At 28.6% G+C, this 14,688-nt stretch overlaps 1 protein-coding gene across 4 annotated transcripts in view; it reads right to left on the bottom strand.

Annotated features, from left to right (window-relative positions):
* Positions 1-14,688, bottom strand: part of LOC132919191 (rap1 GTPase-activating protein 1-like) — a 157,739-nt gene that overhangs the window by 37,303 nt on the left and 105,748 nt on the right. Inside the window, exon 1 of one of the 4 annotated variants that reach the window (XM_060980570.1) lies at positions 8,956-9,072. The exons of the other annotated variants lie outside the window; for them this stretch is intronic. Coding sequence (XP_060836553.1) covers positions 8,956-9,057 — 102 coding nt within the window. The 5' untranslated portion in view covers positions 9,058-9,072. Of the gene's footprint in view, positions 1-8,955; positions 9,073-14,688 lie in introns of those variants that run through there. 4 annotated transcript variants of the gene reach the window in all.

The raw sequence follows: 14,688 nt of genomic DNA, 5'->3' as shown, positions 1-14,688 counted from the left end.
GCATGTGATGATCAATTAATAAAACGTGTGTAATAAACTATAATAGAGATAAAAAATAATAATATACTGAGAACTGATATGTAAACAATTATTATTTACAATACTAGCCACGTGACCTACGCTACGATTAAAACATTATTGTTGATTGATAAGTTGATATGATCTAAACACATGCCATTATGCCAAATATATATTCGAGAGTCCTGAATATGTAAGTATAATATATCATTTTATAGCTTGTATGTAGTCGTTCAATGTTAGTTAATGTCAATAAAGTGAAGTAAACCGAACGTGATCCATTACATGTTTTTATAGAAAGACAATTACTACGTAGACTCAGCGACTAAATTGAGTTTACTACTTTTAAAATAAAATGCCTCTCTGGCCTCTGCAGCATTTGGTTTTGACATTATATTAATGATAAACTAATTGAGAATCCAGACAGTTTCATTAACTAAAGTAAATTGAAAAAAAATGAGCGTAAAAAAACATTATATGATATTAAAACTATAAAATGTTAGGTAATCGATATTTTTAAATCGAAAAATATTAATTGTTGTATTATGTTGATATTATAAATAAATTAATTAATAATTGGTAATACCTAACAAACATAGAACTTAAATGGTTAAATATAAAATTAATTTTTTTCTTTAACATTTTTATTTTAATATTATTTCCTATACGAGATTTTGATATTTAATACATTTTCTTTCAAAATGTTATACTTTATATATTTTACTACGTTTTTATAAGTCTTATTATTGAATATATTTAATTATGCCATAGAATAAAATTCGAGAAGGTTCTTGAGTCTATAAACTAAAAGTCAATAAATAACAGTATTAAACATATTAAAATAATAATTTGAAAAACATTACTATTATTATTTTATACACTTATAGAAAAAAAAAACATATCCGTTAGGTATAGTTCATTATTTTAATAAGTACTTAAATTCTAATATTGTTTATAATGTATATAATATGGTCAACAGTGAAGCACTTACTATACATTAGTAATGGTAAATTATTGATACTTAGAAATCTAAACTACATAAAAAGATGAACGTTTGAAAAATTAATTGATGTATTTGATGTTACAGTGCACTATATTATATTTTTTTAAATTGAAATGAAGTATTGAAAACTATAAAGTAAATATTTATGGTATACTTTATATAGTACATTTTGTCATTTTTATAATTGTTTTGTCAAACATTGAAACATATATCATCATTATTATTATAGTATTTATGGAGATGTGTCTCCTTCGAACGCTTACAAACAATGACGTACCTACAACATAATAAAGACATGTTGAAATAATGGATAACGGCAGGAACTTATCAAAAACTACTGTATAAGTTATAGTTCATAATCTGTAAAACTACTTTACTAATTCGTACACTTTATTGTATATTTCTTATTTAATTGTTTAATAAATTTGGTAAAACGATACAGAAATTTTATAATTAAAAAACAATAATATTTGTTTTCCTACTGTGAAGTCGATGCACTAAAATTTAAAAATATATTTATATGATAACATTATAATTAACTGAATAACTAATAACTGAAATAAAAAATGGATAATTGCTCAATAAAAACAAACCATTATAAACTGATAACATTGTAGTTTTAAACAATGGTAAATGATATACTAAAATTATTAGTTTTAATAGCTTTAAAATTTTCCATTATCAACTTTTATCTTATTTTATACTATTATTATAATTTATTTATTTTTATTTTAATAACTTGGTAAGTGTAATAAGAAAAACGGATATAAACTCTGAAGTCTAGATGCCGTGAATAATCTAACTATTAGCTATAAACTTTTTATTAATATACCAACTGATATACATAACTTTTTTAACGTCTAGATTATAGCTGTTTATGTACCTAAATAATGTATATTTTATTTCTATAAAAGTTTCTACGTTTACAAAATATTTATTTAACGTTAAAATAATATGTAAATTATAATAACGGCTTTTGCAGCGATATAAAACAAAAGAAAATACGAGTATGTGTTATTAAAATAAATCGTCGAGGAAAATCATTTTAAATAATTTATTTAAATTTCCAACGATTGCGTGTTTACAAAAGACCACTTTACGGGGCGTTGATGGAAAAAAAAGTTACTTGGGATAAACTCGGATTAAATGACGCGTTGCGGTAAAAGTCGATAGGGAAAGAAAAAACCGTCCGTAAACAACAGTTAGTGCCCCAGTAACTGACGACGACAAACAAGTGGCTCCCTAAAGTATCATACTATATATATATATATAGTATTATAGGTACCTATACCTAGTTAGTTATATTATATAAACATTCGCTTGCACGAAAAGCTATTATAACGTATATACACCTTCGTCCCCCATATATTATATACGTTATAATATTATGAGAACCGTAGTAATATTGGTAGTGGTGAGTAAAGGCTTTAATGGGGTTGATGTGCAGTGGTGATCGCCCGTGAGCCAAATAAGTTCTGTACACACGACCGTGGGAACTGGAAACAACATTCAAAGTTCTATATATACGAGTATATTATATATTATTAAAATAATTTAAATGCAGGTACAACTTGTAACTGCAGTTTTAGTCGCGTGTGTCGGAATAATACCATAATATTATCATCTGCAGCTACTATACGTTAAGTAGAAAATAGTGAGTTGTGCACGACGTCGATTGCTGATTGTAATCAAACGCGTGTATTGGGTTATATACTTATATCTATCGGCATGGCTTCGGAATATAATATTACACTGTGTATATACTAAAAAACTGAAAGTATACAAAAATATAATAAACCGTAAAAATTATACGCATTTGTACAGTAGTGCAGATATTGAACTATACACTGCAGTGGTTTGTAAAACGAAAATAAAAAAATGCACTTCTCCACGACAGTGATGACCGTTAGAGATAGTATGTTTCTATAGTATGCTTCTAGTATTCCGGTATTCGTGATCACTACGTACCACCGACGGTTAAAATATTATTATCATTGCATGTATTAAAACTAGGTATATATATTTTATAGTGTGGTATATAACCCACACTGCAGACTCGTATACTATCTATATACGACGACTTACTCCATACGGTATACAGACTATCTATACTATATTCTGTTATCTCTATTATAACCACTTTTATACTTTATTATTATCATTGTATAGTGCTGGTGAGGTGTAGGTATATACTACATAATACTCACCGCTGTTAACAACAACCGGAGTAATATTTGTCGCACGTGACTGCGCTACAGATGTGCACCGTATACATAATACACCAAAAGTGCCGGTTTCGTTTTACATAAACGACGCTGCTTTTAAAGAATGATATAATGTAACGTCCGACAAAGAGCAATTTCAAGTTATACATGTATACATATCGTATCGTGTGTACCACTTAGGGGAGAGGAAATTTGGTTACATTGGGTACAACTATACGCGTGGCTAGCGTATATAATATATATATATATACATTATACATAATACATATATTATTAAGTTTTGTGGTTTTTTGTTTTTTTTTCGGTCACAAAAAACCCAGCACAGGCTTGCATTTATAACGCAATAGCGTGCCCACTGCCCAGTGGAGAAAACTCTACTTTATTACGCTTAAAATAATACGATACTATAATACACGCTGTAGAGAGATATTATGTTCAAAAGTCCCCGGGAGTGTTATATTGATAAGTCCGATAAGATTAGATAGCAATAAAATTGTACATATCGCTTCATAAAATGTCCATGAAACTGAAACGTTGTCGGGTAATGCAACCTCCGCAAACTGCAGCAGTGAAGCACCTATATGTAATTTATATAGGCAGTGCAGTTCTTCCAGGAAGTTCCGTTTCGCGAGTAAATATATATATCGTGATATTCATACGTATACCTATATGTCCTATACGTATAAAAATTATATGGTATCGATAAAATGCAATTTGAAACCGCGATTGTAATTTTATCCTCTTTGAGCGCAGTCGAGGGGAAAATTCCAATTGCTTTTTCTTCGATATTCCATAATTTCGCAGCTGCAGGTTCTCAAGTCTCAACGACCTTAACAACGACAACACCAACCCGGCGAACTAGTAACTGTGAATATATTAATATGCTTCCTGTTATTATGCTTGATATTGTACAATTACAGATTCTGGTCACAGTTAATATAGTTGTAAATATATATAACTATATAAGTAGGTACTCTTTATTATGATTACTGTTGAGCAATTTTTCTAGAAAAACGTCTTTCCAAAATTTCCTTATAACTTCCACTTAAGTTTAAGGATGATTTTGCTCATATATTAACTCGCTGAAATAATTACTGATTATTATTTTTTATAGGATACAATAAATTAGTTTCAATTTATATAATTTGTATTAATTAATGTAATCATATAATCTTCGAAGGTACACTGTTAAACAATTTATTTATTATTAGATATGTCAATGTTAAAATTAAGAATATTTGTATCGTTCTATCGCAAATAAAGTATTATGTAAATAGTAAGTACCCATATTGTATTACGTTCATGCATTTCATACCGAAACATTTTTATAAGTAAACCAATAATTTTAATTAGTTATTAAAATATTAGTGTCTATATTGATTACTATTAATACTAATTAGTAATTATTAATAGTTGTTAACCGTTAAATAATGAATTGTCAAATTTACATAACAAAATGTAAAACCACAGACTTAACTATACTTTTAAAAATTACATATTACAATGAACATTGACTATTTGTATCAACAATCAGACCACCCAAGCATTATAATTTTTAATTTTTACAAATATTACATACTTGTGTAAAAAAATATATTTCCATAAACAAGAAACCACTAAATCACATTTTAATATTATAAATATATGGTGTAATATATTTTTATTTTTTGTATTGATAACAATATGACCAATGCATTGTTTGAAATAAAAATATATAATGATTTATAAATATACGACTCACGCACTCTATCGTATGCCTACATAATACGAGTACGATATACCATATACAGTACCTAATGTTGGTTAATAATTCACGAAGTATTTTAAAAGTTCTGCACTTCCTTTATAGTTTTAAAGACTGCATAAACTCTGTGACCGCAAAGGTTACGTTGGAAATGTTTGAAGACGACAATATGCGTTTTAATTAACAGATAAGACAAGAGTTTCTTAGTATAATTATATTGCCTAGATGCTTTGTATGAGATACATTTAATATACGCTTTACCGCGCAATTTGTTCCGAGAGCACTACTTCCTTTGAAAATATGGCGTTAATAATGATAAAAAAAAAAGATGAAATAAAAACACCCAGATACTCTAGTAACAAACTGATTACCTTCTCGACGAAGCTTTTACACTGCGAAATAAAATGAGATTCTAAAAACGTAGTTTGTTCCCCTGCAATACGCCACTAATTTTCCGGGCCAGCTGAGAAACTGTCAGATATTTCGCGAAATTAATGATAGTGTCCAAGATTGGCATACCCATGGGAACTCTTTTCTTATTCCTATATTAATGGTTGTACAAAAACAATATTGGCTAATCAAAAGAACAAAATAAAAACAATACTCGTGAAGAGCTGGAGAAAAATTTATTTTGGACATCTATTGTGAAGTCATACAAAAGGAGAAGCCGGACTCGATCTACTCAGCACACAAAACGGGTCTTGTAAAATATAAATTATAAAAACATCAAACTAGATGGTATGCCCTACTTATGATTGCATTCGTATTTAAGTTACGCATTCATTTTAAATTTATGTACACTGAAAGTTTCAAACAAAAAGTTCCCTAATGAAAACTGAAAAATTAAGTTTGGCGAACAGCTTCAATATATAGATGATCGCTATTACGAGAAGATTCTTATTATTTTCGAAAACAAGCTATAATAATATATATATGACTTAAATTATTAACAATACATGCTCTGTATAATTTACTGTAGATATGTACCGAATGTTGGCGGTGAGTTTAAAGTGTATAATTAATTATTAATTAATATTAACTATTATTATTATGACCTTTGGAATTTAAGGTCATTGGGATTTAAGAAGTGTTATAGTTTTGTTAATAATAATTAATCAAATAATTATAATAGTTAATATTAAAAATAAAAAAATAATAAAAATGATAGAATATAGCTTTTTAGTCTTTAAGAACTTGCATATACAAGTTAATAACATAATTATTTGTTCAAGCGTTTGGAGATGAATATAAAAATGATTAAGTTTTATACTTTTATAATATAAATTCTATTTGCTACCATAGGGCTATAATATTATACACCTACTATATTTTACTACGTTAGAAAATAAAATATACAATTTTATTTCCGATAATATAAATTTGTAATTATTAATCACCATAATTATTACAGGTATTAGTTAAAAAATATTAAACTTAGCTTTAGATATCACATTATAATATCATTTCAATACATCTAAAAATAAATAAAATAATAGTATGACAGTTCGCTGTATGTAATAACAGAGATATTTGTAAATTAAAATCATAATTCTCTAAAAATACAAATTAAAAATGTTACAAAATACATTCAATAACATTTTAAGTACAGGTACTTACTATCTACAATATTTAGTAGTAGTAAATGATTATTACATAAATTATTTAGGTCTAAGCATAATAATATGAATTTGATGTATTTAAGTAAACATGTACTTATACAGTTATACCAGATGGATGTCCTAAATAATATATGTTTACACTAAAAATACGTTTTACAATTGTTCTTTAAAATACTATTGAATATAAATATTTTTTAAAAAATACAATAAATATAATATTAGTTCATTTATCACGCTTAATTTGAACCGGTACTAACAACAAGTTCCCATTGTCATTATTTTTCGAACAATACATCCTCCATTCTACCAGAGTCCAGAGTTTTATGATATGTAATTGTAATAAGCTATTTATTATTTGTGGAAAAACATTATTCCTTTTTTAATACTATTTTTTTTTTTTGTATAATGAAAAATAAGAAAATTATGCTACCGGTATTATTTAAATATTGTTGCAAAACGTTTCTTAGTAAAAGCAGTTAGATACATTATTATAATAGTTAAAAATTACCGTTATGCGTTATTTTTTTTTGTTCACACAAATTTAAAAAGATTTTTCTCCAAACAAGTATGCCAAATGAATTTTTTTTATACGTATAACAACAGAAAAATGTCAAGTTTAACATTAAAAGTTTATCTATTAAAAATAATTCACCACTTATTAAGATTACAATTAATAAAGGTTTTTTAAGATTATTTATGTTTGTAATATAAAACTATCTATACAGATCTCTTATTATCTAATAACAATAATAATCTAAATATGTCAATAAATAATAACCTATCGTATACACTGACTTATTAAGAAGTATCAATTGAACAATTCCGGAGGAGCGTATAGAATCATAAATTTCCTACTACAAAAAAAGAAAAAAATGAAATTAAAATGAATCAAATTTATTCGCTGTTGTTAATAAGAAAATTGACCTTATTTAAGATGCATGAAACAGCTAATGACATTATTCATTTTATTAGAAATAAATAATAGTCAAGTTGTGTTCATAATATAAATAGGTATAAATGTTACAGTATTATATTATAAGAATAATAAAGTATATAACGAAAAAAAAATAATAGAAATCTGGTGGAAACGAATATCATCAATTGGAGACAATTTGAAGATCTAATAAAGTTATTGACATTGATATTAAATGAATGTTATTGATAAAAAAAAAAAATGGTTGAATATTATAAATTATAATGTAATAATAAAAGTAGTTAGACCATGCTCGTTGATTTACGTACCTAAATCAGCTAATAAATGTTCATTGATATTTCATATATGAACAAAAACACAGTCCTCTTTGAGAGACAAAGTTTGTCTGTTTCTTCATTCGGACCACGACATTATACATTGTTTTAACAATTATTTATTATGTATGTAATAAAATAATACTATATAATATAACCGAAGTGTCGCACCGCATAATCACCACATGAAATATGATTTTGTATTGTATTGCGTTGAAGTATATATTTATTATGACACAATAAAAATACGATTGAATATTAAACAACTATATGATATTATTATTATGATACTGTATTCTATATTATAGCGCTCAACTACTGTATTCTTTCAAACAACGTTTAAGCTAAAAAAAAATGTCTAAAAATGTTCCGCTAGTCAAAGGTTTAGTTGTTCCAGTCGTTCTAGATACTCATATTAATCCTAAACAGAAACAAAATGCTAAAGCACAATAATTCAAAATTAAACATTAAAATCTATTTCTAATTTTACCTCAGTGCATTTTAAATTTAAATTCAATAATCATAACCAACTATGTTCCCCTCTTTAATCAGTTTTAATATGCATTTATCGCTAAAGGCACTATTTCTTCTTAATCTATTTTCGTTTAATATTTCCATATTTATAATGATCTACATTACCAGTTCTTTATGTTATGTATTGTAATAAATGTCGAGCTATTGAAGATTTTTATAGTAGCTAATAAAATAAAGTTAAAAAAAAATAATAAACATCAATTTAATGTAAACACACGACTATCGAATTGGTGCGGAGAAGTGCGTAATGCTTTCGGTTTTTAATTTACTTCCAATGGTAAACGAGAACGACGCCATCGCTATGATATATATATATATATAATATTATATATACGTATACATAAATCATTGTAATGTCGCAGCGCAGTTACGTTACGTCGGTGCAGCAGCAGTCAAAACCCGCCGATCTCTCGGGAATCGAAGTCGACAAAATAATTGATCGTCAATTTATTACCGCACGCTGTTCTATTATGATATAGGTATTATTAATTAATATAAATTTATTATGAAATGCTGAAACGCTCGGTTCCGTGTAAAGGTATACTACAGGTAGTTAGAACTCACTTCGCAATTTTGCTCTTCGGCTTCTTCGAACAGCGGATGCTTATTGACGGCTGACCTCTTGTTGGAGCCCGCTCCGAGGGACTTCCGCGTTTTGGGCAACATAATATTATTCTGTACTAAATATAATATAATCGTGTACTTAATAATGCGTAAGTGTAACGCCAACAGTTTCGGATTGTATGCGCAATAATCGTCGTATATTATAATATCATACGTGTACGGTCACAGAGCTGCGGTTAATAGTGTTTTTTTTTTACGCGAGAGACGGTGCCGCTGATATCGGTCGGGTTACTGCGGAATACGATAATATTACATATTATTATGTACCTCCACAATATGCGTTTTTAATGCTATCGTCGTCGTGTGTATACGCGCGCCGGAGGTTTCCCCGTAAAGTGCCCAGAAACCGTTTTCGCGAACCTCTCGGCGCGGACCAACTGTGCAAACGCTGCGGTGTCGAGCGTTCCTGTTGCTGCGGAGGCGGCGGCGGCGGTGATGAATGGTTTGCCGCAATAGTGCAGTATTAAATAATTATTGTATAGGTACCAATATATTATTCAATTATTGTTAATACGTGTACACGAAATGTACAACATTCGTAATGCCTATATGCGAGTGTACCGCGTGCGAGTTTTCGGATACAGAGACACGACGGTAAATCTGCAGACGCCGTCGTGCGCAAGTGTTTAGATATTTAGACATAGACAAATAGGTCAGACAATATAATAATAACGCGTATCAAATATCATAATATATTTGCATTTTTGGTGCAAACGCAATACGCTTTAACTGCGCTCTACAACGATGATAATAAAATTATTTAAGCGACAACGCTAAACAAATGTACATGCTGTGCACGCCGAAGCCCCAAAGTGAAATTATACAGAATTTTGTTCCCCTACAGTATCGGATAAAATTATAATATTAATGTGCAATTGTCGCCAACTGTGATTTACCACCATAATTATAATAACATACTTTAAAAACTATACTATATAATATTATGCAGCAGTTTGTGGTTGGTTTTTAGTAAAGATTGGGGACATTGTCATAGATAAGAAAAACGGTTCCCGGCATGTTAAGCTTATTTATTTAGCTATATGTAATAGGCGCCCACCACATTTCGCAATCAAGTCGTTTCCGCGATCTAGCGGCGCGACATAACATTGTATATTATGAACATACCGTCGAAGATAATCATCACATTCCCCGCGGATAACACTTTCTATTTCGAGTTTACTTCAAAAGATTTACTAACGATCACCAATAAACATACATGTATGCATCATCATACAAATCATAATATTATTATTGTCTATTTGCCATTGCCCATTTGGTGTATAGTGTTATAAGCTCAAACGGCTCCAATAATTCCCAATGGAACGCACACAATTCGCATAGACATAAATCTGGTCAAAGAATAGGTACAATATACTCGTATACAATGTATTACTTCAACAGTATACATTTAGCGTTATGTGTTGGAGAGTTATGTTTGGTTTCGATGTGACTGATAGAACATAATATACAGCGCTGTTATAAGAGATACGATTGCGTAAAATTATTTTATTTTTGCAAACCACATAATAGCAGCAAAAACAAACGCATCTCATTTATAATACTATAATAATTTAATGGAAATTTATTCAAATGTATGAATACGATGAATTACATTTTCAAAGTTTCCGCACATTTATATTAAATCCGTTGTTTTTTTCGGAAAATATAATAAAGCCACAACGTTAACAGTCTACACGAAATAAGTGTTTTTTCAACAGCTGAGTATACAGCGATTAAAATATCGATTCAAAGCAGTGTTTGAAAATTTTCTCTTCGACACGTACGTAATGTTTGTCCTAAAATCGATAAAATGCCAATAAGAAAAAGAATCGCATTGTTTTCGTATTAAGTCTATTTTAACATAAATCTCAGTATAACTCATAGTTGAAATCGGAAACTTTATAAATCTAAGTAGGTAACATAATTTAACTCGAAATTGACATCATGTAGTATATATCATTGAACAACTGAGACTATATATACTCATTTTATACAGAAAACCAATGATCAATGGTCTATATTTTCGGTAGGTTAATATAATAATAATATTATATTTCATAGAACTATAATAAAACAAATATATATTCATAAGTCATAACTGTTTGTTACCTCAGTTGTCACTAATATCGTTTTTCTATTTGACAAAATATATTTCAATATAATGCTAATGTAATTTTGTCCTAAAAATACGCTTTATAGAAGTAATCATAATTTCCAATAGAATCAATCAAATTCGATTTTTAAGTAATTTGTTAAATTAAGGAAATATTCTACTATATTCACATTGAACTATATTTTTCAATATTTAGTTTGTAACTTAATGTAAAATATAACTTTCAAGTTTTATAGAATTGCGGAAAATTTAGAAAATTGACGTCATTATATAACTTGCATAACGTAAAAACATTAACTACGCAGACGATCTTAAATGTATAATATTATAGTAGATGTTTACCGAAACCAAATGAATGCCAACAACAGGTGTATTTTCAGACTAAATTGTATTCTATATTCAAAGAAAGGTATAAAATTCAAGGTAAAAATTCTATTACATTTGTATTTGAAGACACGATGCGATTGTTATTTCCTTTCGGAACTGAGCTATTATGAACAATTTGTACACAGTATACAAAAGTTCTGCAATGTTAATTAAATGTAATAAATAATAATGATTAATTTAATATTTCAGCGGAGTGTAAATTGATACAATAATTTTAATAACAATAAAGACTAAATGTAATAAGTATGACCAATTGAACAATTTTACATATACTAGCAGTCATTATTCAATAGGTACCTAATGCTCATATTTTTTTTAGTTCCATCTTTATTTTTTTTATTGCGCAATAAAATATATATATATATATGTAAAAGCATATTAAAATATTCGCTAAAATTATAAAAATATTTATCGATCAATATGTGTCATAGTAAGTAATAAGTATAAATTTGGAATAAAAATCTTATGAAAATATAAACTTAAATAAATATAATATTCTATTTCTCCAATAAACATTTATTATAATTTATAGTTATTATAGTTACACTGACTACTCTCAAACAAAAATAACTCAAATAAGTGTGATTATGTATATATTTTTTTAATACAAATAATATAATAATAATATTTTGTTATCGGCAATAAATTTTTCTATTTATTATCTATACAAATACTAAGTTATTTTCGCATTTTTATACGGTATCAAATTTAGGAATAAAATATAATGTCGATTTGATATAATGTGAATATAATAGGTAATTTATGGAATGTTAAACGAATTTAAATAGAAATGTGGTGATAATGTATAATGCAAAACGTAATTAACCATCGTTGTTAATTTTTTATAATAAATATGTAATTATTATTATTGGTACACTAAATATTGTGATATTGAAAAGTAACATTTAATGTTCATAAAACTTCTATTTCATGAAATGTTCTAAACTAATTATTATTATGATTTATAAAAATATTTTTTTCAAAATAATGTATGACCTTAATTGTTACAATAATCAATATCTTAAGAATAATAATAATACTCTTGTTGCAAATTAAAAGATAAAGATAATGACCAGGTAATGATACTTATTTATATGAATTAAACACATTATTTAATATGCCAATCAAATTAGATGATTAATTCCTCCGAATAATATGCACAGTGTTGGCGATGGTTAAAAGTTATGAATCATAATTAATTACCTAGTCCCACAAAGTAGTCATCTCATATTTTGATTTATAATCGAAGAGGAATCTATTATCATTTATTATTGTTATTATAATAAATACACTACAAACAATAGAGCAGTGGTTCTTAACCTTTTTCGAACGACGGAATACTTAACATTTTATAAGGTTTTCGCGAAACACAGCCGTAAATACAACAGTAATTATATACATTTTTTAAATATTTTTCTTACTGATTTTAAGATTTTGGTGGAACACTTATACCAAGTCCACGGAACACCGGTTAAGAACCACTGCAATAGAGGGATATACGATTATAAACCTAAGTGATGAAATGCATACATTTAACGTAATCAGTACAATTTTAAAAAAATCGATTATAAATTAGAACTTTATTACAGTCGAGAGGACTTCGGCTATTTCATAAATATTACATTCTAATAGCCAACATGATATAACCAAACCAAAAGATATGGGACATTTTTAATTTATTCTTCAGCAAAATATAATAATATCATACTTTGAACTCGCCTCAAAGAAAACAATTTATCTTCAGGAAGTCTCGTTGTTTCGCCATCATAATGTATAAGTATAGGCATGCCTACTACCTATATAATATCCTATTTCCTACCCAAAATAGGACGAAGTAAGCGACTCGAATAAATTCCTATTTCCTTACCGGGATTCAATCAACTTTTTGACCGTGGTCTCACAATGTTATTATGCATATTTTAATGTTTGATATTTATATTCTTAAATGTTTACTTAGTTACTTAGAGGATACACCTTATACCTGTAGAATGCCAACTGTTCTTATCAGTTGTCGCTTTGTCCGTTGTCGGATAACTTCCCAATACCGTACCACGTGAATTTAATATTATATTAACGATCTATTATAGGCAAATTTTAAGCAAGTCACGATGGTTTGCAATCGGTATAATATTATTCATAGCAATCGCTGGCTAGAGAACTCTATTGCCAAAACGATGATATGCATCATCACTTTGTATTTTTTTTTCGTCATATTTTCAAACAAATAAATCCGTGAGATTCGGAATAGATAATAGAACATTTTTTCATGTACGACTCGCCGGAGTACGTTGACTAATTGTATCACACGGCCGTCACGCAACAGTTAATAACAACAAAAATATTGTTGTGAATAATATTATTATTTACATTATTGTACAACGCGCAAAGTTGAGCGCACTCTCGTGGACGATTAGTAACAGCGGTGTAATTGCAGTGAGGCATTCGTTGTCCACCAGAGCACGCCAACGAACTGTTAGCGTACGTGAAACGCCACCCCGTCGACCGGGAATATCTAGAACCTACGACCTCGTCAACGTCGTCGTCGTCGTCATTATGGGCGTCAACAGGGTGAGCGCCTCGGGTTTTATTTCTATTAAAACCTTTCTCAGCAGTTGCTTAAAACGCGGAATTTAATTTGTGTACCAATGTGGTGGGTACCTAACTCTACACTGCAGAATCTGCATGTATCTTTGTCATAAAGTTTCGTATTGCCTACACGAGTTTTCGTGTAGCATATTATTATTCAATCGCCCAAATAATTTTATAAATTTATTATAATTTGTTATTAATTCAAATAATTTAAATCCAGTCACAAATAAGTGAAATCATTTATATACAAGCTATACAGTGTCGTACTACACTACAACCTAAACAGATGCCTATACGATCTATTTGTCATCATATATCAAATCAAACCGGGTTACGCACAAAAATAATATGTCCTGTTACACTGTTCACGGAGGACGATTTCAGGACTCGTTTCAGACGTTATTTCTTTTTTCTGGCGGCGATGTGAATATAATTTGCGAAGTGGCCTGCTGCGATTTGTTCAGCGTGCTTTTAAAACAAATTGAATAGGCGTCCCGACAGCAACAACGAGACGCGCGCGTATAGGACGCCTTCAACCCCAATTCGATTTCGGTCAAATCGAAGATTTATCAATACCGTGTAAG

The sequence above is a fragment of the Rhopalosiphum padi genome, chromosome 2 (assembly GCF_020882245.1).
Source record: "Rhopalosiphum padi isolate XX-2018 chromosome 2, ASM2088224v1, whole genome shotgun sequence".
NCBI lineage: Eukaryota > Metazoa > Arthropoda > Insecta > Hemiptera > Aphididae > Rhopalosiphum > Rhopalosiphum padi.
Note: the sequence above shows the minus strand (reverse complement) of the source record. Positions and strands in the feature narration are given on the sequence as shown.